We start from the raw sequence: 26,222 nt of genomic DNA on the forward strand, positions 1-26,222 counted from the left end.
AAATGAGTACTAAATACAAATGTCATTTTAAACACAGTCTGAAGTTGACGTCATGAAGTTTTTACGTAACCGTTAAAAAGATAAACTAACTCTTCCCAGTGAGACACAGGTATTCACTGTTCAGCCATAGTGTTCGCGTGTGACGTCGTCGTAAAACATTTTTTTCACTATTTGCACGTCGAATAAAATTTACAACAATGAACAGTCATTGCCGGCAAGTCGCAAGCGCGGCCGCGTTCACGCGCCCGACGAACTTCTATTTTCATTACAACAAACCGAACTGGCCTGCATTCGTTAATTGCTCGCTAACGTCGCTAGTACTTTTCTAACTAACAATGTGGCCCTAATTGAGGCGATATGACTGTTTTATCACGTGTGATAAGTGTACCGATATAATGGACATTTTATTATTACAGCTGTTCAAGAATGTTCACGTTTGAGTTCATGAAACGCTGGTATCACGGTGCGCTAATACAATGACGTTTATAGATAATACTGTACTTGTTTACACATGTGACTTTTAATACGTTAAAGTGGAACGTAAATAAATGACCTGGTTTTCGTAAAGATTGTACTATTACTATTTCAGATGGCGATAAGGACTCTGATGGCCCGTCCGAGAGCGGCGATAACACGTCCGAATCGACACAAGGTGCTCCAAGTGAGCCGGCACAAGAAAAAGGTATATAATATATACATAACACTTCATACTTCTATGTAGAGTTAGTCTAAAGTGATTGTCTACAACTTTGTTTAATTTTTTGAGGTCATTTTTCAACCATTGATTCAATCTCAATTATGATGATTCATTTTATCAAATGTTATATTTTATAAAAACAATTTGCTCATAGTTACTATATATAATCTATAAACGATTTAGAAACAGACCTACATTATTTTGCTTCTAAGATAACTGTATCTGAAATATCTTCTTTTCTAATTCGAACATCATTAGAATCAAATAAATAATCAAGAAGTATTTAATTTCATGTTAAATAAATACTTTTTGTGTCTATGTTTAAAAAATAATAATAATTGCATAACTATCTTTGTTTTTAGACTGTAACAAGTAAATAAGACTTAATTCAATACACTGTATGTACGTTCAACATCTGCTGTTTATTTATTTTGTTATTTTCCGTCTGTTCCGGACTGTAATAAAATTCAACCATATAAATATTTTTCAAGGTTTTATGTTATATGCAGCCGAGTATCGTTATATATTTAGGTAATTCCGAAGGAATCGTCATTAACGGCTTAATTTTCCTTAATTTAACAGTGATTATACAAATTACTTTAATACTACTTGAAACAAACAATTGTGGGAAAAAATATCTAAGACCTGCTTTTCCATCAGAACGTACCTTTACTTTTATCGCAGCTCCGATATTTATTGAATGTCATTAAATCATGTTGTTACTATAAACAATGCGTAAAATATTTATGTTTTGTAGTTTTATTTAGCAGACATTCTTTTAAGTAACGTATGTAAGTTTGTCTGTGCGTGGTCACTTCAGATATAAATTTAACCACTTCTCCCCGTCCGATTGTGCTGTTTTGGTAGATCTTGTTGAGGGTCTTTCAAGATTTTTTAAACACTTGCGTATATTATAACGAAACAACAAAGTCGTATTTAGTTAAGTTACATTCTTTTTTCAAATGAAAGTAATATATATTTTCAGAAGAATCGTGGAATAATTCTGTAATGATATCGTTTTTCGGTAACAGAGATCCTGGACAGCCTTCGGCCCGTGTCGCCCGAGGCGCCGACCAGCAGCAGCGCTCCTCAGCGCTTCTTGAAGATCAATGTGCGACACATTACTGATGGACAGGTAAAATACCTATAATATTTTTGATTTTTTTACAGTTTTGTTATTACTGAAGTATAAATTCGATAATTATGTATGCCAAATCATATTCTTAGTCTAAGTCGGTAAGTTTATCAAAAAAAAAAATTAAATCCTCTGACAAAGATATTTAATCTATATAGATAGATAAACTAATTTATTCGCCGAATACAAGTATTCGAGATTAAAAAGTTAGAAATAAAATACTGCGTACAAGAAACTTTACGCATATTATGTCCGAATTTTAGCAAAAAACTGATAATGAATACAGGACGAACGTGGATTATAAAATATTAAAATATATTAGAATATAATTTATGAATTACTTGTATGACATATTTGATGTCATAGTCATAAGGTTGTAACAGATTTGATAGCATTAATTATTTTTAAATTATTCGAATAGTGTTATTATTATCCAAATCTGTACTCCAAATTGCCATGTTACCTACAGGGGGTGGTGTCCGGAGTGCTCCTCGTAACTCCCAACGCCGTGATGTTCGACCCGAACGTGTCGGACACGCTGGTGATGGAGCACGGGCCGGAGTCGTACGGCGTGATCGCGCCCATGGAGTACGTGGTCAACGCCGCCATCTTCTACGACATCGCGCACATGCGCACGCACGGACCGGACCACAACGCACACAAGTACGTCATTGTATTACATCACATCACTTATTTAATCACTTATATTATTTTCTTTCTAAATCTTGAAACTTTTGAGGGTAATCAATCATTATACAAATGTAAACTATGATGACCCAGTCATTGTATACAACATGTGGATAAGAACCAAATATGGCAGGTTCAAATCCTTTTATATATTATTTATAGTACGTAATTTGTGTTTATAAATCATCTCATGGTTAGTGATAAGGAAAACTAAACGTGTCAGGTGAAATGCATGCACGATATTAACCAATCCGCAATCCTCATAATCATATTAGCCCAGCAGTGAGACTTATACAGGCTGTAACTTAATTTTAATTTTTATATATATAACTTGTTAGTGTTTATATAGCTTTATTTGAATCTGAACCTTGGCACTGGGCCAGTCCGTTGCTCATAACAAGAAATAATAATACGGTATATGTTCTGCATTTCATTAGTGATGCAGTATCCCACGGCACGGTGACCTCTTTTCATGCAGTATGAATGTCAATTGTATGTGTTTTGTTCTGTACCAGTACTGATACTAGTACTTGTTGTTTCGTTATTCTGCTCTAAAGTTAATCGTAAATAAACAGTTTTACGGCTGGACGTACGTTCCTAAGCGCGTCAAATACAATTACCACGGTTCTAAAAAATAATTGATTAGGTATTTCTTATCGAGAATACTGTTTGTTGCCTGATTATAGTTTGGTTATGAGTATTTACACGACTAATGATCACGTATTTTTATTTATTACATTATAGAGCGGAGCAAGCTGAAATCTACTATATGAATAAGTCGGAACATTCGCCCGGCAAGGATTCACTTCTAGTCAAAGTAAGCATTTGTCATTTAATTACGGTATTTTTTTCTTTGAGGTTTTAATTACGGTGAGGTTTTTGAAATGCTTTATTTGCGCTCAAATGGACATTTAAATCTTCTGTATAAATTTTAAATATATTTCGTTTATAGATTAAAATGTTTTATACAAACCTTTTTATTTTATTTTTTATATATTTAAATAAATATTGAAGTTAAATTGAAGGTTTCAAATGTTTTAAAAGAGTAACTATTGAGTTTCTCGCCGGCTCTTATCGGAATTCCAAACTTCGGACCGATGGAAGCTCTACTTTTAATATAGCTCTTCCAAAAGTACTCGAATAGAGTATAGATTGATTTTGACTTTGAAAGTTTGTCAAAGAGTCGAGCTATGCATCAGCTTAGAAGGGTACAAAGTAAGCGCTTGCTGCAGGACGAGACGTTCCCCGAGCTGCAGGCGGCGGGCGGCGCGGGCGCGGGGGACGCGGGCGCGGACGGCGAGCGCCCCGCCTCGCTCGACGCGGAGGAGCGCGGCGGCGCCGCCTTCCCCAAGGCCTTCGACCGCGACCTCGTCACCCCCACCCCGCTGCAGGTGAGCGCAGATGCCGGGAGCTCCGCCGAGCACCGCCGAGCACTCCGATCGATTATGTTTTAATCACATGTAAATATTTTTGTAGCAGCTGACCACTGAGGAGAGGCGAAAGTCGTTGCTGGACCACCACTGGGCGATTCCGAGCAAGGATAGAATGTCTATCGACCAAGGAAGTGAGGTTGTTGCAACGCTATATTGTAGAAACCACCTATATGAAAATAATTAATCCTATCGTTCTAAGTATTTTCCTATAATCTATAAAAGCAAGCACCCGTTACACCTTAGCTTTAATTAAATATTTTTATATAGAATATTTTTTCCAATTAATAGAATAAGTTAGAGCAATTGCATTACTTACAAACGACTTGGTTATCGATAGGTATCATCGAGTGCAGATCACGGCAAGGAGGAGAGCCTTGAGGCTTCCATCGCTGAAGGGTCCGAGGCGGAGCGCTCGGGAAGCGTGGCGGAGGGAGCGGAGGGTGAGGTGGAGGAGCCCCGGGGAGACGCCGCACATCTCGTGAAGCTCTCCTATCACGACTCCGGAATCGACATACGTGACCCGCTGCTGCACGTCAACACGGCTAATTCGAAGAAGGTGATTTGTGTGGCTGGATTTTATTTATTGATTACTTAAAGTTACAGATCCACAACGAAGAGCGGACTATACTTAAGAACTTATAATCATGAATATTGAAAGTATAACAAACAATTGTTATAGTCGAGTGCTATAAAAATGATCGTCGGCGAGCAGTTCTCGTGCATAATCAAAAAACACTAAACAAAACCTTTGAGGGTCGTTAATAGAGAAGATTAATTAGTTAATAGATATAGCAAATGTATTATGTTTTTCATCAAAATACGACTGACAAATAATAAAAATTCACGATTAAATACGCATGAAAGGTCGTCTTCGTAAATAATGTATTTAACAGAATTAATTATTTTAGGGCCACCACCATCATTTAGATCACCTGGACTTTTACCACCACATAGAGACAATTTATGAGATGCCAGAAAGGGATTTGTCCATGTACGATTGGCATCGAGACTCAACGTATGAAGCGAAGTTCTTAAACTGCTTTGTCGTTGAGCACCATGATATTGATATGGTTTCCTGCCATTCCTCTGAAGAGGTGAGACAGGAACTCTGTTAAACTCGTGTGTGTTGTTCTTCGGTATCCGGTTCGACGTCCAATCATTGTACATGGTATATGGTTTCAGAACTCTATCAGCTGTTTAAAAATTTGTGTGGTTACCTATTGAAATAGCTTCTCTTCCTCCTTAGCGTTTCCAGCGTATGAAGCTGAATAGCGATATCGTCTTCTGAACTATCGTGTACTGTCCGATGTTGTATTTCTCAATTCTTCCTTAAAAATTGGATTATTTTCAAAATCTACTGTTTATTTTATCTTGTTTAGTGTCCTCTTTTACATTGCCAATGATTACAGGTATACAGTGACGCAGACATAGTGCTGTCGGCTGATTGGGTTCCTCCCGTATGCCTGCCTCGTACCGAGCCTCCTCTGTCCGCTCCACCGCTGGGAGAGAACGAGAGAGCACCTCGCAAACCTGCAGCTGTCTCTTTCTCACTCGATGGCACTCAGAAGGAAGATCCGGGAAAACCGGATAAGAAGAATAAGGTCAATTTTATCACCAAAATTTATTATAAACAAAATTACTTTAATTCTCTTCGTCAATCGACTGCTATAGCAAATTTCATTAGAATCCGTACATCCGATCTATAGCCTATTCCACCCACATGACCGGTAAATACAAAAAAATACTTTGGTGCCGATGTTTGATTAATCTATAATAATCAAACCAGGTATAGCTTTAATTAATTAACTGATCAAAGCCAGATTAATTAATTAAAGCTATACCTGGTCGCAATAGGCGACCAATCAGTGCTTAGTTATATTAGTAATTCACCATTTCTGTAATATGACGTTGACGGTGAGTAATTTTGATTTGTTATAGATGCTTAAACGTCTGTCATACCCACTGTCGTGGGTAGAAGGGCTCACAGGGGAGGCTCCGCAGGGCTCTCAGAGCGACTCGCTACCTTCCTCGGCGGACACACAGAACTCAACCTCTGTCTTTTCTAAAGTCTTCAACAGGTAGGAAGTAGCTTTTATATAATTGACTTATTATACTAAAAATTATTATTAATATAAATTATTCATAAATTTAGGAAAATATTGCTACTTAATTTAAAATATTTCTTAATATTTATTTTTATTTTAAAATGGTGGCACTGAAATACTATATTGTAGCCATTGCCATTTTAATTAGACATAATAACCATGAACTAAGTAACCATGTGTCATGAGTTGTACTATTATGGTGTTACCTACATAAATAATATTCACTTTATTAATTGTAATTTAAAATATGTAAATTACTTTAATATTACAATAGAATAACTCTAACGTTATAACGCAAACAGCATCCTCATTTACTTTTAATTCATTCATCTAATTAATGTCATTCAACACAATAATTTATCAAGTTAAGCAAATTATGTTTTTCTTGTTAATCTGTGTTCACGACCCTACGATACTCTGTAACCACCCATTCCGGTTCTCAACAAACGAGTGACCCGTGTGAGTGCCGGTGCTTGCGACCCCACCCGACACACGACAAACAATCTGCACACATGCATGTGATTATAATAATGGTGCCAATCTAAATTTTTCCTCTGCTACCGTGGATGCTAACTCGGATGTACCGATATCGCCGGCTCTGCTTCGTTCATTGGTCGTAGCTCACCAATGAACCTAGTGGAGTTCGGTACTGGTTTGTTCCTGAGTAAAACCCCTTCGGAGGAGGCGCCCGGTGACGTCCTGTCTGGGTACGTGAGCCGACGCTGCAGAATCGATGTGCCACTCCGTTATGTGTTGCCTTTGACGAATATGTTAAAGCCGCTTCGACACAGTTACTGAATTTTGATTCGATACACTGCGACCACAGTTTCGCGTATGTCATTTATGTATCGTGCTGGCTGTGTCGAAGTCGTTGATGTGTTTTGTTTAGTCTCCTCTTCGTTACCACTTTACTGTTTCTAGGATTCACTGAAATGTGATTGTTATTTTGTTATCGTGTCGTGACTGTCGAAATTGAATTTTGGATTACAGCCGGGCCCGTCTTAATCCAGGGTGTAAGTAGTTCAAAAACCCCAGGCATCGTGCGTTAGAGGGCCTTTCGCCAATGATGGTCAAAACTTGACCATTGGTGTGGTGTCCCAGAAAGTCTCTTAAAAAATGATTTTGAAGATCAGAAAACTGATTGCACGGCGTTGTTGGGCTTAGGACGAGGCTGATTACGATCATCTTATTTACAAAATATTACCCATTGTCAATTCAATATCGAACGAATACATCCAGTTTTTACGTAATCCAGAATTCAATCTGTACTTTCTTAATATTATAATATGTAATGAAGCGCTAAATAGCATGTTATATATGTATGTGTTAGGAAGTTTAGAAATTATGATGAGTTAGAAAGTTTACTAGAATATTCCATGTTTGTTCTATTGTTAATGCACTGGCGGTGTGCCGATTCGACACGCTTTTATAGATTAGACCGAGCTATTGTTCTTATTGAATAATCGTTTGTTTAAATTTTCCTAAAAAAAACAGATTCATATTGCTCTGATAGAAATAAAAACAATTTCCTATTATAATATGATATAACAGATACTTGGAATTTTTCTTTAGATGTGATATGGATCTGATTGAATATTTTTCTGTAACTTCATACGAACCCCTTATTGGCTTCCTATCGCTGTGGCGTGCCGTTCTGCGGCTTACCGCTAGGTACTAGGAAGATTGTTGACATCAGTTGTAATTTATTCTAGTACGTACTGGTGGTCTCACTTGGGATTGATGTTATCATGTTCACTCATAATCATTTTATTGGCACCTCTGTTGATGTATTTGTTAAATATTTTAATATATAGCATGTTTAGTTACCCGTATTCGATAAGTAATATTCTTCTTCACAGATGCAGCTAATATGTATTACTGTGTTGATTTGATTAGTGTTACTGTTTTTGACGATATTTGTATCTGTACTGAAAACGTTTCTTTATTATATACTCGATGACGAACAATAATTTGATTAATTAAAAACGAGTTTTGATATGTTAATAATTTTGTTTACGAATGACCAGACGTAGCTCGCTGGGCGGTTTCGGTCGCTCCCAGACCAAGCCGAGTAGCGCCACCCAACCCCGGCTCGACTATCGCAGCATGGTCTCAGTGGACGACATGCCCGATCTATTCGCCTCGTTCGATAGTACGTATTTTTTTTATCTACACAAACGAGAAATATCTCTGGTTTATATCTAATGAAAAATGGAGGCATATTCGTGCCGGCGACTAAAGCGAGTAATCGTTGCGCAGAGCTGATCCCGCGGCCGGCGCGGCCGAGCGACGACCCGCCGCTGTACCTGCGCCTGCGCATGGGCAAGCCGGCCGGCCGCCCGCTGCCGCGCTCCACGCCGCTCATGTCGTACGGCCGCAAGCGCATGAAGCCCGAGTACTGGTTCGGCATACCCAGGAACAGGTGAGCTCTCCCCTGCCCTACTGACCTGTGTAACTCCACGAGGTTCTAAAGAGCCTAGTCTACTTTGGTGTCGTTCTACTGAGAATTCTAAATTGCACGTAAATAAAATAATTACATAGATATTTACTTTTCTTAATTAACATATTTTAAATTAATTACAAATGTATCATATTTAAAAACTAAAAAAATCCAAGAATGTGTAAATTAAATATACTTTTTTTACGGAAGATTACGGGTTTGAATCTGAACAAGACCTACAGTTTTTTCATGCTTTATGTGTGCTTGAAATCATCTCGCACTCTAATTAAAGGAAAACGTCGTCTGTTTTATGTGTTCTTATCAAATATACTTCAGACCATCGTCGTTCCACCATTTTTTACATATATGTAAATGCTAAAACAACATTTCGTAAATTTTATATCTTAATATAGACTGTGACAATTAATTCAGTTCATTATCATCAAGCGTCGTTTAAATGCTTGAAAGATATATTTATGGAATCAGTATGAATGTGTAAATGTCACCGCGCCGCGCCGCCTCCGTGCGCTTCCTACCAGTTCGTAATGGATTCTAGCGGACTTGTTACCGTATTAATGTTATTGTTTTGTTTACGCTCACATATCAACTTTATTGATATTATGAATTAGATTAAGCGTGTCACGACTTGTCATTTAAACAATGTAAGTTGATACCGTCAATTTACTTGTTGTTTAAAATGTATGGGTATGTTTTATTTTTATGGATGATTAGAAAAAGTTGATATTACATTTTTGGTCTTTGTACATGATGGTCTGAGTAGGTACCACCCACTCATTAGATATTTTACCGCTAAACAGCAATAGTTAGTATTTTTGTGTTCCGGCTTAAAGAGTGAGTGAGCCAGTGTATCGGTAGTTACAAAGGAGACATAATATTTAAGTTCCCAAGGTTGGTGGCGCATTAGCGATGTGACGAATTATTAATTATTCTGACGGCGCCGAAATCTATGGGCGATGGTGACCTCTTACAATCAGGTGGCCCATTTGACTGTAATAGTATAGCAGTATTAACAGTATTGGTTTTGTCTCAATAATATATCTTGTTTTGTATAATTTGAGTACCATTTGCTATTGTCTAATGACCAATGCGATTTTCGTGAAAATTCAGTATTTTTTTATGATGTAGACTAGAAATTCTTTTTATGCGGAAAATGTATAAATGCAAGAGAAAATAATCTCGAGATTTCTACGTACATAGCCCAGTGCATCTTATTTATGGTTACTGCTCCGTTCCTATAGCTGGTAGCATAAAGTTTTATGGTCTAGAACCTTTTCCAATAAACGAGCTATCTGAAGTAAAAAAAGAAATTGCTTATTCTACCATATACATATTGATATGAGTAATAAAATAAACAAACATTTCTAACTTTATTTATATTTTTTTCATTGTTTATACTTGAACTGAATTAATTTTGATTCTTACATGCTTCCTATTAGACTAGGTTTCCATGGTAAAGCAAGTCAACAATGACCTGTCCCACGTGTCGCAACGATTCCACTGACTCAGTGTGGCTGTTTGTGCAGGGTGGACGACCTGTTCAAGTTCCTGACGCATTGGGTGCCCGAGCGGTACGGGCCGCTGCGCGACGTGGCGGCGCACGGCTACGAGCTGATCGACAGCGACACCGAGTGGGACGACGACGACGCCAAGCCCGGACAGAAGGTTGGTCAAACTTTGGATACGACACCTGCACTGTTCCCTAACATTATTACTTTCGTCCCCGTTCTAGTACTAGTTGCGCTGCCGATCGATAAAAAGTTATTGGGCTAGATTATCGAGGTTCCAAGTTGGTACGCCAATGTTTTGGAAAACCCCGAAAAGGCGTTGCTCTCGCAACTGTGGAAGCTTCGGTCTAGATCCACCTCCCTCCCATCGCACGGTTAGCGATTTCAAATCTTGAGGAATATCATATCTCTTGCGCAGTCATCTAGTTCCTAACAAAAATCGGTCAGTTGTCATTTCATGATTATTCAAGTGTCCGTTGGCAGTGATATTAATAATAATAATAAGTGGACCCATCAGCTATGTAAATTTCATAGCAAGATTTAAACCAGATCCAGCTAGTCAATTACGCAAGGTACTAGTGGTTGCACCTCGTGGTTTTGATTTCTGTTAAGATCTAATCGGTCTGATTCGACGGTAATGACGTAAACAATTATTTGAAGTCAGTCATTATTTGAAATTGCTATTTATCCAAGCAACCGAAACACAAAGACTCGTCGCAAACAGTAAACAGCCTTGCATTCTGTTTCATAGGAATTTAAAGAGTAAACTAAAACGAAGCGTGTTTTATGTCTGTAAATTATTTCAAAGGAATATAAAAAAATTATTAAACATCTATAGAATAATGACAAACAAAACAGTTCATGCCCTTATATAACGACTTAATTGTATTTAAATAGCTGACATAATTATAATGAACAATCTAGTTCTACGATCCCGCGATACGGACTTGTAGATCTTTTGCATAACAAATTATTATTTTTATCTCTCCATCATCAGTCATTGCGATAACAGATTCTGTTTTAATTTATAGTTAGAGTTTGTGACGTTAGACGATACGTTTACATGATACCGTTGAATTATAGCATATCTTTGTAAAGTTTATTTTTTAATAGTATTTAATAAGTAGTTTATATTCATATCCAGATACATAGATTGTATATGTAATCTATAAATATATGGATAGAAACACGAAGAAAAACGAATTTCGGCAACATCGAAAATATCAAAGTGCTCAAGTACTATCTTACTCTCATATCACCTGTCAGACGCCACTGTTTTATAGGATTTCTGATGCACGGGAATACTGTCGAATTTCTGATTCTATTAAAAGTAACTGTTAAAGAATAGTTTGTATTGGATCACCCTTGGACCCGGCCTTGGAACTCTCGATCTAAAATTTTATGCGATTATAATTCTATTGCTGCCGTATTGAACAGACTAGTCTAACATAAATAAAAAAAACATATAAACGTTATTTTTTAAATGTTAAAAACTTTCAATCTATCTTTGGGTCTAATGCCACTTTTGTTTGTCTGATTGTCACAGCAAATGGACCTGATTTGACCTTATGTAACCTTATGTAATACCTTACACTCCACTTTACGTAAAATAAACGAAGATATAAAAGTATTTTTGAAAAAAAAAGGCTTTTAATAATTGTAATTAATTAATATTAATATTGTTTATAGGAACGCTCCGGAAGCACTGGGGACGTCTCAGACATTACAAGAGAATCGTGGGAGGTGAGTTCGATATATTTACTCAATATAAGGTCTATATAAAACTAAACTGTGCTTTATAACGACACTCGACAACGCATCACCCTCACATATCACAATGCAGTACACATTGAACTATATTACTACGTCAGATAGGTTTACCTTATTTCATCAAACACATATAATTACGATAAATAATCTTATTTGTTAATGAACTACTGTTCTTTCTATGACTCGTCGAGAATTGTATATTTTTCAGCCTTAAAGTACTGCCGTGACAATTATGTTTCGTATTGTTTTTGAGTCTGTCTTCACGAACTTTGTATGAGATGTTGATTTTTAGTTCAAAATGTATTTATTAATTATTTATCTGATACGTATAGTCAGTCATACACATATGACAAAAAAAATACTAGTATCCGTCGTATAATTGTCTGGTCTTAGCCTATTAAATAACATTATTCATAGAGTTTAATAATGATAGATGTATTGAAAGAGGTTTTTTTTTTACTATACAAGTGTACACGAATAACTTATTTAAATATTATCCGATATTTAGTATATCGTTTTGGAAATATTATTGTTTCAAATTAATGATCCATTCCGTAAGCGGACTTAACTTTTATATAAACAATGATCGTGGTGCATTCACCGTCAGTACTTTAAGGCTTAAAATATTTTACTATATATTAAAATAAGTATTTGAGAATATAAAAGTAATAACACATTCTAAGAATTTCAGAATTTCAAAAAAAAAAAACAGTTAATCGTAATTATTTTCGCTTCTTTTGTACTTTAACGTTAGCTATCAGACCGTAATAAGTTAATAAAATATAAGATAACGACGTTATCTAATTCGAAAGCAATAGTATTATATGAGAGCGTCGTAAATTATACGTAATCGAACATTTGAACGATAAGACATCTATCTGAAGACACACATGAATCAGAATACATTCGTAACAATGGGTCAAGTTTTATTGGGTAAACATTGATATCGGTTAGAATACTTTTAAGTAATTACATCGATTAAAATATATTAACTCTTATGAAGCCTATATTTGTTTTCAGTTTTAGTCTTAATATAGAATCACGTGTTGTCGTGAGATACGACGTTTTTGAAAGAAATTGTACATATATTGTATTGCAAATTAATGGCACAATTTCGAATGAAATAAATAAAGCCTCTTAATCTTATTTTATAATGAATACTAATAAAAATGCTCAACATTGTTCATGTCTAGATTACAATGTCTGAACTGTGATCCTTTTTTTGAATTGTGATAAGATTTGACCCTTTAATAAATATAACATTATACATATATAAACTGCTAATTGTTACGCGGTTATACATAGCTGCTGAAGGCGCCGTATGTGAAAATATATTCTATAATGAAGAGTCAGGCCGAAGCTCTGGGCGACTCTCTCGGCGAGGAGCCCCAGCCTGAGGTACCCACCTGACCACACCGATGCAAAAATGTTTTTCATAGCTACACTAGCGTTACTTGTAAAAGTATCACTTTACCTGTCTTGAGCCACGAGAAGAGCTGGCTAAGAGTTTCGCTAATGTTTTTACTAGACACAGAAATCTGAATGTTTAGAATAAGCACAAATGCATGTACCGCTCGGTTGTCCAGGGACAGATATACTGACATGACTTTGGCTTTCTTTAGTTGTAAATCTGTTCATTAATGGTAATAGTAAATAAAATAATATTTATATGTTATCGATGTGGAATCGTATAACGAATTTTAACAATTTCATCGACAATATTAATTTAAAATGCGTGTGTGTGATCTTGCACATAGTACATGTGTACGTTCTTAAACGAATACCGCCCACAAATTGCGTCAGTTGTTTTGGTGACTAATCATTTTTATAACTAGATTAATTATTAAATAAATAAAAAAGTAAATAAAGTAAATAAACACAATCGACTGTGTTTAATATATTTTAATTTTGAAAATGGAATATTTTCAATTGTACCTATATTTATTGCATTTTAATGACAGTGCATTAAAAACAAATTATATAACACTTACCTTTCCTTATTTGATGAAAATACTGGAAAATTATTTAATTTTTCCATATTTTTAATTAAAATATAATCATTGCAATGTTTCAATGCCAACGCTAATTAATTTTATTCTTAATGAAGTTTAAAGGTTAGATTTAAGTCCATCATACATAGTTTGTCAATAAACGAATGATTCAATTGAATAAAGACTAAAATATTGTCGATAAGTTCTATTTACAAAATATATTTCAGTTCAATGATAACTAAAGAAGATAAATTGAGTATTTTGTAAATTAAAGATGTACTTGTTCATTTAACATACACGCAAAAACAGGTTAAGTTAAATAAGAGCTTGTTAAAATATATTATTAAACTAAAATGCCAAGTCACGTTAAGTATATCAGAAAATTTCCAAGTAGCGCGAACTATGCACATTTAGTGATTCATGTTTATTGCACAACCCCTAGGAAACTGAATGACTTAGCTATTTCTATGTTAGTTTAAGTTATGAATGTTTCGTCGTTTTTTTGTTGAATCATTTTCTTTTCCTGTTACCTTTATCTCTCTCGTGTTATAGTTTTGTTTTACCTTATGCGGCATATCGTTGTCTAATTTTATTATAAATATAACTATTTTAATAAATTTACATGTTTTGAATTAATTCACGAAAAATTTGAATTCGTTAATAATTCGAATGAATATTATTAATATACACAATTTTGATATATTTGATTTTTTATATTTAGAATGATAATCTATATATAAAAGTTATTTACAATTCGTACATTTTTTTTTAAAATGTTTTCAAACACAACAACAATAATCAGGAAATCGTAAATAAGCTCGCGTACGACTATATAAGTAAAATTTATTTGTAACATATTTCCTTAGAGGTAACAAGTTGAATACATACATTTCAATGTATTAATAATAATGTATATTACATTATTGACGCGGTGAAAACGTTTTGATAATCTACAGAACGGCGAATAGCGCTGTGTCTGCCACTTAAAATTTTAATGATAGAAAAAGATAGAGTGAAAAATAACAACGCGTTCACAATGGTAGGGAACCGCGAACAATGGAAATCATGTAATACAGGCCGCCGTGTAATCATCTCTTGTTAGGTGCCAGCCCGCTGCTATTATACAATGACATTGTGCTGCGACTCTAATGGCGTTCGCTTTAATCCTTATCTGGAGTACCAGAGCTGAAACGCGCCGAACGTGTTTACCATTAAACGTCAAATTATTTTCTTCGATAGTTATTTTACGCAAATATTGTACACGTGATAAAGTATATTTTAATACTAGAATTAAACGTTTTTGATGTCTACAGTTTAATTTTCAGAGTACAAGTCAAAATTAGTATAACTCTAACGAGTCTTGATCTGGCTTCTTAGGTAACGAACTCGTGACCTAATTTAACAATTCGTCAATCGGAAATCGACAATATTCTCCCGAACTTCGATTTTCTAATGTCAGTTTTACATGACATTGCTTTAAAATTACTTTTAAAACGACCGCAAGCTTTCAAACATAAATATTATCGTAGTGAGCTTTCGACACTTATTAATCGAAATGGAAATATTTAAAGTTTTACGATGTTGTTTACGAGGCCTACGTGACATGAAACTGTCTCGTTGGTATAATGGCTAGCTTTTGAAATTTCAGATCCGGTGGTCTCGGGCTCAAATCCCGAGTCGGGTCAATAAAAGATTATTGATTTTCTCCTTCAAGCATTCTCAGTAACTTAACAGACCTCCCTACGAGACTAAATTGATTTGTATTCTCTGATCTGAACTTTAATCCATCAATGTGACTAAATCATAAACCGAAATGCTCGCCAGCTGCCAACTCAATATTGATTGGGTAAATTTTAATTAGTGCATGTGCAAAACGGATGTGCCATATGAACTTGTACATATGTACTTGTTGCGTTGGTCGTGTATACGAAGACTTAAAAAGTATCAAGGAAAATGTTTTGTTACCCCTACAAAAAACAATTTCATTCCAATGAAGCCCTATGCTCTCGTACAGTAACATTTTGCATTTTGTTGTGCGTCACGCCTTAACGTATGTCATGCGGGTCGACCTTCTTTACTTCGTAACGAATTATGTCGGTGACATAGAACAGACATTGGTTACAGATATTGTTGTTTGACCCATTAACGCAGGACATAAACTATTCACGCTGAGTTTCCTTCGAATTCATTCAGCTGTTATCACGTTATGCGTGAACAAATAGACAAGCAGATAGAAAAATCCAAGTGTGTTATTCCGATGGCAGTTTTTTTCATAGTTTTTCTTTTAATATATCAATGAATTAATATTAAAAACTTCTTCAAAAATACTATTAAACATATCTGTTATTTGGTGTCAAATTTTACTTCTGTCAAAATTAGTTTGTGTAATAATAATATTTAAAGTACAAAACAATTAATTACAAAAACGCAGTGGTTTAATACTCTTTATTTAAATTTATTAAAAATGAAGCAAAGTACAGTAGCGGGTTTCGTTTCGGTAATATAATATATTTTTTTTATAGATATATAAAATATTTCTTGTGTTAATAAACATCACATCTACCTTTATGCAAACGTAATAATTGTATTTTAAGTTAATGTTTTAACGTAATATACGTAATTAATTGTAGAAATATTTATAGGCGGATTTGTTTTTTTTTTTCAAATTAACAATGACTACTTATCCGATAGTAATCAAAGTTACACATTAGGGCTTAGTAAAAGTTTATGTAGTTAGAGGATATATGCGGATATATATTTGATATGTCTATATGTTGTATATCTCGACATATAACTTACTATGTGAATGTAGTGGAAGTGAAAATGTTTTGTTTGTTTGTTTGGACGCTTTCTGAACGATCTATGCGAACGCTTTAACGAAAACTTTGTATTCTATATCTTTCACAGATAACTATAAACATATACTATGGGTTTTTATGTTTCAAAAATGAGATTAAGTAAACGATAAAACTTACCGAATCAGCACATTTATCGCACGGTTTTAATTTGTATCGAAATACATACATACATGAAACATTGAGGCTTCAGCTTGTTTCTGTTAATTAAAATTGCGTTTAAATATTGCAGTTTAAGAAAATAAGTAATATAAGTTTTGAATTATAAGCATTACAATATATTAGAAGAAACATGTATGGCGTCCGTTTAGATGTATTTATCAGTAAGGGAGATTAGAAATTGACGTAAAAAAAAAAGTCCCGCTGAGTTTCTTTCGCCGGTTCTTCTCAGGTCAGGGTGTTTTCTTTTTCGATCCGGTGGTAGTGTTTAATTTGACCATCAATAAGAAAGTGTAATACTTCTATATTGAATAAAGGAATTTGAGTTTGAGTTTGAAATAGTCTCAGATACCGTTTTTGTATGTATTGATTAATGTTATTATTTAAATAATTGTCAGTGGGCAATATCGTAATTTACCGGTGCGAAGACAGGTAGCTTGTATTATATAAATGTAATCGATCATAGTTAGAATTTTAATGGAAAAATCTATTTCGATAAAATTTTAAAACATTACACAACTAATGGCTAATTAGTTTAATTGTTGATAATATGAATAATCAACGTGTTGTTATACGCAATTCTTTACAATTAAATTTATAAGCAAATTTTAAATATTCTCATTTATAAATGAGAATATTTTCTAGTAATTATTTTTTTAATTTTAGAATTACTATTATAACTTAGGTTAATAAGTTCGGATTTATGTCTGAATCTTGTCAGACCTAAAGAATCAATGAACGGGTTCGGACGAAACTTAGTGTATAGGATATTTATTTCTTTGTTTATATATAAATAACACTTACCTAAGAAAAAATCAAATAAATATCGTTGTCAAAACTAGTGTTTTTTGACTGACGTGACTTCTAGTCAAAGATCAAGGAGGTATAGGTGGCAGTTTATTCTGACAGTTTTAAGATTTATTTTAATTAAAATTTACCATTTGTCTTAAACTTAATACTACTATCTTTTTATTGGGCGATACAAAATTTCGCATTACGTATGTTTTTTTTCTGGAATTATCCAAATGCGTATACAATTATTAATAAATTATTTATTTTTATATATATATTTTCTATAAAAGTCACGGCATTATAGTTATTTGCGTAGGGCGCCGGCATGGCTCGGGCCCGCGTTGAATATGTCGTTTCCGCTTGATAATCACGTAGATGCTGAATATCCGATTTTCTATTGTCAATTTATTGAGACCAATATGAACGCTTGTATTGTAAAGAAATCAAACGGTATTGCAGAATATAAACTTGCAATATTTGCCTTAGATAATTTTTTAATAAAATATTGATCAAATATTATGGATATATTTTGTTCAGTAACATTAATTGATTTAGGGAATTTAGTTGATACGATATCAAGATCTCCGAATACAAGATAATTATATTTGTTAAAAATAGCCCGATCTATTATCGCCAATAGACACATAGTAAACATAGAGCGAAGGCTCTATATCTCTTACTATCGAAACATCAGAGCGGTGAATCAATAAATCTTTTGTCATTTATCAAAAGATTGTAAATTAATCTATTACGTATCACGAAACGATCGCCCACGTGAAACGTTTTATCGATCATTTAAATATTCGATTATGTAAACATAAAATATTTTCAATGTATCTACATCGCCCTTTTAAAGACCTTAAGAACCGATTATATAGAAATCAATTTGATATAGAGACGCAGCCTTGTCCTTCTTTCTGGGATAATTCCGCTGTTTGTTTTCTATTTACGGAATTTTTATTTATGTTAATGCAATCAGTATAAATATCATTTATGTATCATTCCAATACAACTATGTGATTAGTTTTAATTTATAACTTATAATATATTTGCTCAAATATAGACAGTCTGAACTAAAAACACGTAAAATTCTGTAAATATAATAATATGAAAATTAAAAGTAGGCCTTTATAGGGCTATTAATAACAATACTATACCAATATTATATAAAAAATATAAGAAAAGACGTGGATCTTGAACGATGATTCAAGTTCAAACCCGGAGCAAGCACCATTGAACTCGTGTGCTTAATTTGTAATTATAATTCATCTCGTGTTCGGCGGTGTAAATAATCATCGTATTGAAACCTGCAAGTGTTGGATAAGAATCCGCCACGTGTATGTATCAAACCCATTGGAGCAGTGTGGTTTTGCCCAGCAGTGAGGCAACTAAACCTTAAACAACCCGTCGACGTGATTTCTTTGCGTTCGGTCCTTTGTGATAACAAGTGAAGTCTTCCTACCTGAACATGTCAAACTTTCCTCGAAAGAATATTACTTGGATTTATGCAAGCTTTGAAAATACTAGATACTGATCACTTATTCGTATTCTAAATAACTACTGCCAGTGCAAAAACAGTCACAATTGATGTAACTTCTTATTTCAAAAGCTAGCAAGCAAGATAATATAGACATAAAAAAATATATAAATGTAATGTATATGGATCTATGCAGTCTGTTAGCCTGTCGACCTAACAATTATAAATAAAAAATAACGCAATAAAATCGAGTTAGTTAATCATGATATTACAAACACTTACGTTTTATTTAAGTTTTTTTCTAATGTAATGTTTAAAAGTATTTGCTCTCGCAATCCACTCAATGCATGGATGCAATGCAGTTACGTTTTCATACCTTTTAACTCATAGGTTAATTAATCATATCGTGTTTCTCCGACTAAATGATTACAATGTTATTTTTTTTTTTACATCTGGAATAATCGGGTTGTTGTTTATCTACTTCAAGTAGTACAATTATTACCGGTAACTGTACGAACGTAATATGTATTTTTATAAAATATTTTTTTCTATACTTCATTTTTTTTAAAATGTCCTGACATATGCTCTACCAAAAAGGTTTTTGTTTGGGTCCAATTGCTGAAGTAAACAACGTTGTAATTAAATAATACAATTCGAGTCTTAAAATATAAAAATGGGCTTGTTTTAGAAAGTTATGTAAGTTTTTAGTGTATTGTTATTATTTTTGTATTTCCTAAAAAATACCATAATAAAATATTACATGTTATTCATTTTAAACAACATGTTCCAGTAAATATTTGTTTGAAACCAACTTTCATGTTTGAGAAACATTAAATGATCATTACTTGTCTGTCGTAGGGAGAAAGTGTAGGACATTTAGTATTATATCCTTACGTTTTTAGCTATTTACATTTGAACTTAGAAACATACTAAACCTGATTCGATCAATCTACCTGCAGTCAGGTATTGGCAAACAACTTACTACAAAAAAAGATGCTCCTTATATTCGTTTAATAGTAACAACAAAGCAACTGAACTGCGGAAATAAAATCATTCCATAATTTAAGACGCGTTTATAATTTTATGCAAGCTGCTGTGACCGTCAACAATAACGCACTTAACTGAGCAAACTAGTTTGCACAAATAAGTGCAAAATGTTGTTCGTGTTGCCGGGCAAAAAATTAATTACATCATATTTTTATCAATTCTCCAGCTTGTCATATTAATAAGAAAACATTATATAATATTAATTTGCGCTCTTTATCTTGTTCTTACTCATCAGTAGACCGCTTGAAGATTAACTTTAGCTCGTTGAGTCTTCGATCAACATTGCAGGTCCTTCTAAATCTTAACGAGTGCGTTTCGCATAAAAATTGTGGAAGTTTTTGTCTTCGGGCTGACTAAATCTAAAAATACTAAAATATTAAGTTCATAGGCTCTAATTTTTAATTCGCAGGAATATTTTACGTAAATTCTTTTAATTATTGTCATTAAGCTGTATTTGTAATTTATTCTCTAATTTGGAAAAGTACATTTAAAAGTATTTTTTGATTTTAGAGTTATTTAGAGTTGTTTTTTTTGGCTAATAAAAGATGAAAGTGATTTGAACCCGCGTACTACTGTAGTTTAATTTAAACAAACGCATTCTATTGGTTTATTGTTTAACTCAAATACTTATAGTCAATTATTGAAGTACATAGAGCAAAATATACGTTTTGCATAGCGATAATGCAACTGACTTATAGCAAGTGGGGCGCTCCGTATGAATGGGAGAGTGGCCGCGCAGCCAAGCACGTCCGGACCGATACGTGAGCCGACGTCACCTTCGCTCGCGTGGGTCAGCTGCTACAATGCATTAACATTCCCAATGCCGAGCGCCACTCGTCTGAACATATTTACGTTTTATTTCGATATCAAGTCTCATGAGATACTCTTTACATAAGTACTCTACCTATTTATAAAAAAAAAAAACAAATATAATTGTCGAATATCGAACACAGTCGAATTAAACAACGTAGCAGATTGAAATTGTAAGTTAATTTTTGGATTCCTTTGCATTCATACAATCAATTTCGCACATCGTCTAAAATTATGAAGTGCGTTAGACTACGCATACATACACTTTTTTGTCAACATTGCGGCAGGGTCGGACTGGTGTAACGGCGCTCCTTTCTTTAGTCTCTAGCTAGTTCCCCAGTAGCACGACTCCGTTGTGGTCGTCCGTCGATCGCACAGCACATTAAAATAATTCGTTAATTACATCGCCGCGCGACTACTCATCGAGCAATTGCAACGCTGAACAATTTCCGCCGTTATTGTACATTAGTGATCAAACCGGTGCAACGCAACACCGAATATAAACGGCTGTTGTTTATAAGCAAACGCGCGAAGTGAAGTTCTCGATACAAAACAGTTTTGAAACCACGTAATCATAGTAGGCGATTCTAAATACGGAGCTGGCAAATGTGCGCGCTGTTGATGTGTTCACGTGTTCTGTTGCAATTTGTGCCGTAGCACGTTGATCTTTGATGTGGATAAACTACAAACTTGTTATACACAAATGCAAACTATGAAATGGATAGAGATGGTGCGGCTCGGTTCTACGTCACCGGAAAGGTCTTCAGCTTTCGACAGCGATAAGGTGAGACTGCATTCGATTTACCGTTAGCTATCGAGAAGTAGGCTCACGACGAAAACTGACGAAGTTTCATTGAACATCGATATTTAGTGAACATTGAACTATGAGCCAAGATTTTCGATAACAATAACGTGGATATTGTACGTCAGCGTATCACTACATAAGCCATTTTTTAATTATAAATCAGCTTCCACGCACAACAACATGTGTACTTATGATACAGAGTTCTTTAAGGTTGGTTATATTTCGTTAGTTCAATCGTTTTATTATATTCGGTGTGGATACTTATGTTATGTTAGTAATAAAAATATACACGCAACGTTTTATATTTTATTATGATCGAAAACGCAATATTGATATTCTTATAAATAAAGTATAAGTTTACAAATAAACAGTTCCAATAAGAAATGATTTAAACGTTAATTATTATAGGTATTTGTAACTTTTTTTATTATAAATAAATGTTAATTTATGTAACATTTTTTAATGATGACAACACAATTAATATTTATAATTATATAAATGAGTATATCGCTAAAATTCTTTATTCGAAAATTTCTAACTTTTAATATATTCAAAACAAGAATACGTTCTTTAGTTTGGTAAGACTGTATATTTATTTCGAGTAAGAATTTTGAAATATATTTGGAAGTATCTATATATTTGCATTCATACCAAAATAGAATAGAATATAATTAAATAAATATATGAGAATTAGACGTTTGTTTTTATCGAATAAATTATGAACTCTCCAAGATATGAACTTTTTTATTATTTCATGTCATTTTTTATCTGTAAATTATTAGTCATCATCTTGGGAGCGTTTTTTGTTTCTTACATTATATTTCCAGCTAGCAAACGTCCTTGATTTTTTATATTTAATATTCTTATTTAACATATTAACATTCTTATTATTTAATACTTAGGAGTATGTAACGTTTACATATTATGATAAAATATTTAATTAAATATTATTATATACCTACACAGTATAAAATTAATAATTGTATTAAACTATGACCACGTGAATCCCAAAGCGGCTATATTTTAGCGTGTCTGAGTCTATACTAGTCATAATGTTTCTGTCCGTACGTAGATATCAATTTTAACATACAATTTGAAAGTACATCGTTTGATGATTAAAAAAACTTTTTGGAATCAGTAACCTGTTTAATTTATAAAGCTGGAGAGTGTGTTGATTGGTCGCGCTAATCTCAGGAACTCTCAAGTCCGATTTGAATAATTCTTCTTGCGTTAGATAAATAATAATCCGTTTATTGGATAAGGCTATATAACATAATGCTATGACATTAAGTAGTGGAGCGGTTACTATAAACATCGACGAATACGGCAAAATTTATGAAATAGGCAATTAAAAATCACAGGGCTTATTTTGTATTTATTAAAATTCGGTGGTTTTACAAACAGACAGATATACCAGCAATTATTAAATACACTTCGTTTTAAGCTCATAAGGTTGTCTGGAATTGATAAAACCGCTTCATTGTCCATCTTTGATATTTTAATGTTGTTGATATTACATTACATATATTTTATTAAACACCTCTAGAACTTTGTAGCACAATTAAAGAGTTTAATTATATATTACATTCGATTTGAACAGTGTATTGTAAGTTCATTATAAAGTAACCGTAAATCAACGATGAAGTAGGTATTCAACGTTCCAATCGTCACTTAATAGTTTCAAGGTTTATTTTAACTTGCTTTAAAAAATGTGAACAAGTGAAATGTTAAAACGAATAAGACTTATTTTTATGTAATTACGTGTACTCGCACTTAGTGCTTTTTCTTGCTGTCCATATCATAAATGCGAAATTAACTCTGTCTGTCTGTTGTTCTTTTGAAGCAAACTTAAAATCCAAGGAAGGACATAGGCTAGTTTTTATACCGAAAACCAAACGACCAACTCCTAAAACGCGAACGAAGTCACGGACGACAACTAGTATTATATATCAAAACTATCACTAAACGTCGTTGTAGGAAATTAGTGTCTCTTAGTAATATAATGGCTTGTAAATCTATCGACACAAATAGGATGTCTAAAATTAGGATGTTCGTCGCCTAAAGATATCTGTATAAGTGTTTCGGTTTAGATTCCATTTGAACATAATTTTCTTTTCTTAAAATGTCTTATATTGGTCAGTAAAATAGGGTGATTAATTTGGAATAATAATAACAATGAGGGTTTAATATGTTTAAGTAAGAGCTTGTCTAAGTTGGAGCTGTCTCTTCCATCGTGTTGATAGAGAAAAGAGAGACTCAATGTTCAAGAGAGATAGAAATATAATTGTCAGTTGGAATGAGTAGAAAGCGATCTATGTAAGACTTTGTGCAGGTCGCATTTAACTGCTATCAATTCTTTATTAAAGAAGAGAAGTCTTAGCCTATGGGCAAAATGAACACTTGATATCTAGAGGACCATTCTGTAATATTCTTATAATTAAATTAGGAAATACTTTTCGATTATTCAAGGCAGTTTTTATAGCCATTTAGGTTTCTAAAATTTTATTCGATATTTCAGGTGAATTTCTAGATGTATTTTATTTCAATAAATAGCTACAAAATATATTTATTGAATTTTTATAGTCCGAGTAATCCTAACATAATCCAGTTGATTGTTTTGGATATCTCTAAATCATAAATGCATTATGATAAAGGTACGCTAAGATAAAACGAACATATTTTTTAATCAAAGAGTATTTACTAGTTTCAGTTAGAGCCATAAGGCCCGACGTCTTGACTAACGAAAAATTATAAAAAAATATCAAATAATAAAAAGATGTTCTTTTCATAATATTATTAGTTCATCAGTTTTTTTTTAATAATATAATTTGATAAAATTCAAAATGATGCGTAAAGTTGTGCGTAAAGTTATTAAACACATGAGAGGAGTAGATAAAATAACGCAAAATATAACGGCGAAAAGAGGTTCTATACAATCGATGTGTCGGAGAGGAACTGTGCATTGTATTTGTGAGGTAAGACTCTATCATGTATGAAGAACCTTAAATTCAACGATGTAAATATACAATATATTTATTTATATTTTATATTAAAATCATTTAATTACATTCATTAAAATACGTAAATTAATCTTTAATACTAAAATGAACGGAATGTGAATTTAATTTGTAACTTAATTTGTAAGTTTTTATATTTACAGGAAATGTTAAAATTAACTTTCATAAGTGAGTTTTTTTTATACATACTTCAAAAAAGTTGTTACGTGAATATTACATCTATTTAGCACATATTTTAGCGAGGCTGCGTATCCAAATGTGGGCATGCGATTAGTTGGTTTAACCTTTTTTATATTTAAAATTACTGTTTTTCTGTTATCCCGTACACTAGCTATTGTATAATAGAGGAAGTAGTGCTCAAGCGCACGTGAGTCACTCTGTTTGGAGTGAATGTTGAATGTGAACTGTAGTGATTTAGAATGCATTTCATTAGCGTCATTGCTCATCCATTTACTTGTTATGTTATTATGTTCATTAATCAAATTATTTCAATCGCATTATACACGATCATTATATTATTGAAGTGACATCAATCATTTTCGTATGATAAGTTATGGTGCACATGTAGGAAATATATATGTACGTGCAAATTAAAACATAGCTTACACTGAATGTTTCATAATCGTTCATAATACTTCAAACAAATTAACCAGTTTCGTAGATATTGAATACATACCAGTTTTAAATACAAAAGCTAGTTGAAGTTGTTCTTTATTAATAATTAAATATATCGTCGCTATATAGTTTCTGTTTAACTTCACCTGGGAACGGGGTGACGTACGTCAACGATCGTTATACATATATATGTGAAACTGGTTCATTTTGGGAAAGTGCACTTGTCTACCGGTTCAAGACGACATACTTTATTTTAATTAATAATTTACAGTATATAAGTGTAAGTCGAGTCGAGCTTCAGCTTGAAAAGGAAGCACAACCGTAATGCAGATCATATTTTTTTTAATTTTTCACGTGTCCTTTCATGATTTTTCATAAATATATTACAATATATAAAGTGAAATGTGTCGCGTTGTAGGTGTTGTCGATGAGCGATGAATTGCGACGCGCTCTATACTCGTCGGGCGCGTCGGTCGACATGGAGTTCTCGCCACCCGACCTCATCGGAACCTCGGAGATATTCACTATGGAGCATAGGTGAGAGTTAAAAACACGAATATTATTACAATTAAAGTGTGAAACTTGACTTTTTTTTCGTCGGTTTTACTCAGGTCTGAGGTAGGTACTTCTTTCTGAACCTGTGGTAGATTTTTATTTTCGATCAATACCTAAGGCTTAATATAATGCTTCCTCATTGCATATAAAAATTTGACATATGTACGTCATGATACGTCACTTTTCCTTTCTAAGCGCTCATGTTGACCAAATGTTTTCAGTTATTATCTATTGAATTTATATTGAATAAAGTAAGTCAGATTGCTTATTATTAAATGTTTTTAATATAATATTGTTCACGGCAAT

At 33.5% G+C, this 26,222-nt stretch overlaps 1 protein-coding gene across 15 annotated transcripts in view; it reads left to right on the forward strand.

The window, feature by feature from the left end:
* LOC125075638 (TLD domain-containing protein 2) overlaps positions 1–26,222 on the forward strand; it is an 89,576-nt gene that overhangs the window by 58,154 nt on the left and 5,200 nt on the right. For 7 of the 15 annotated variants that reach the window (XM_047687376.1, XM_047687373.1, XM_047687352.1 and 4 more), the window contains 15 exons: positions 590–682; positions 1,729–1,832; positions 2,302–2,495; positions 3,264–3,336; positions 3,752–3,910; positions 3,996–4,088; positions 4,290–4,508; positions 5,362–5,553; positions 5,891–6,030; positions 8,085–8,209; positions 8,317–8,479; positions 10,042–10,180; positions 11,713–11,766; positions 13,099–13,191; positions 25,780–25,898. In XM_047687376.1, the coding sequence (XP_047543332.1) occupies positions 590–682; positions 1,729–1,832; positions 2,302–2,495; positions 3,264–3,336; positions 3,752–3,910; positions 3,996–4,088; positions 4,290–4,508; positions 5,362–5,553; positions 5,891–6,030; positions 8,085–8,209; positions 8,317–8,479; positions 10,042–10,180; positions 11,713–11,766; positions 13,099–13,191; positions 25,780–25,898 (1,960 nt within the window). Of the gene's footprint in view, positions 1–216; positions 464–589; positions 683–1,728; positions 1,833–2,301; positions 2,496–3,263; positions 3,337–3,751; positions 3,911–3,995; positions 4,089–4,289; positions 4,510–4,873; positions 5,047–5,361; positions 5,554–5,890; positions 6,031–6,677; positions 6,765–8,084; positions 8,210–8,316; positions 8,480–10,041; positions 10,181–11,712; positions 11,767–13,098; positions 13,192–21,238; positions 21,709–25,779; positions 25,899–26,222 lie in introns of those variants that run through there. The other 8 variants (XM_047687390.1, XM_047687365.1, XM_047687369.1 and 5 more) reach the window with 6 other exon arrangements.

The sequence above is a fragment of the Vanessa atalanta genome, chromosome 2 (genome assembly GCF_905147765.1).
Source record: "Vanessa atalanta chromosome 2, ilVanAtal1.2, whole genome shotgun sequence".
Lineage (NCBI taxonomy): Eukaryota > Metazoa > Arthropoda > Insecta > Lepidoptera > Nymphalidae > Vanessa > Vanessa atalanta.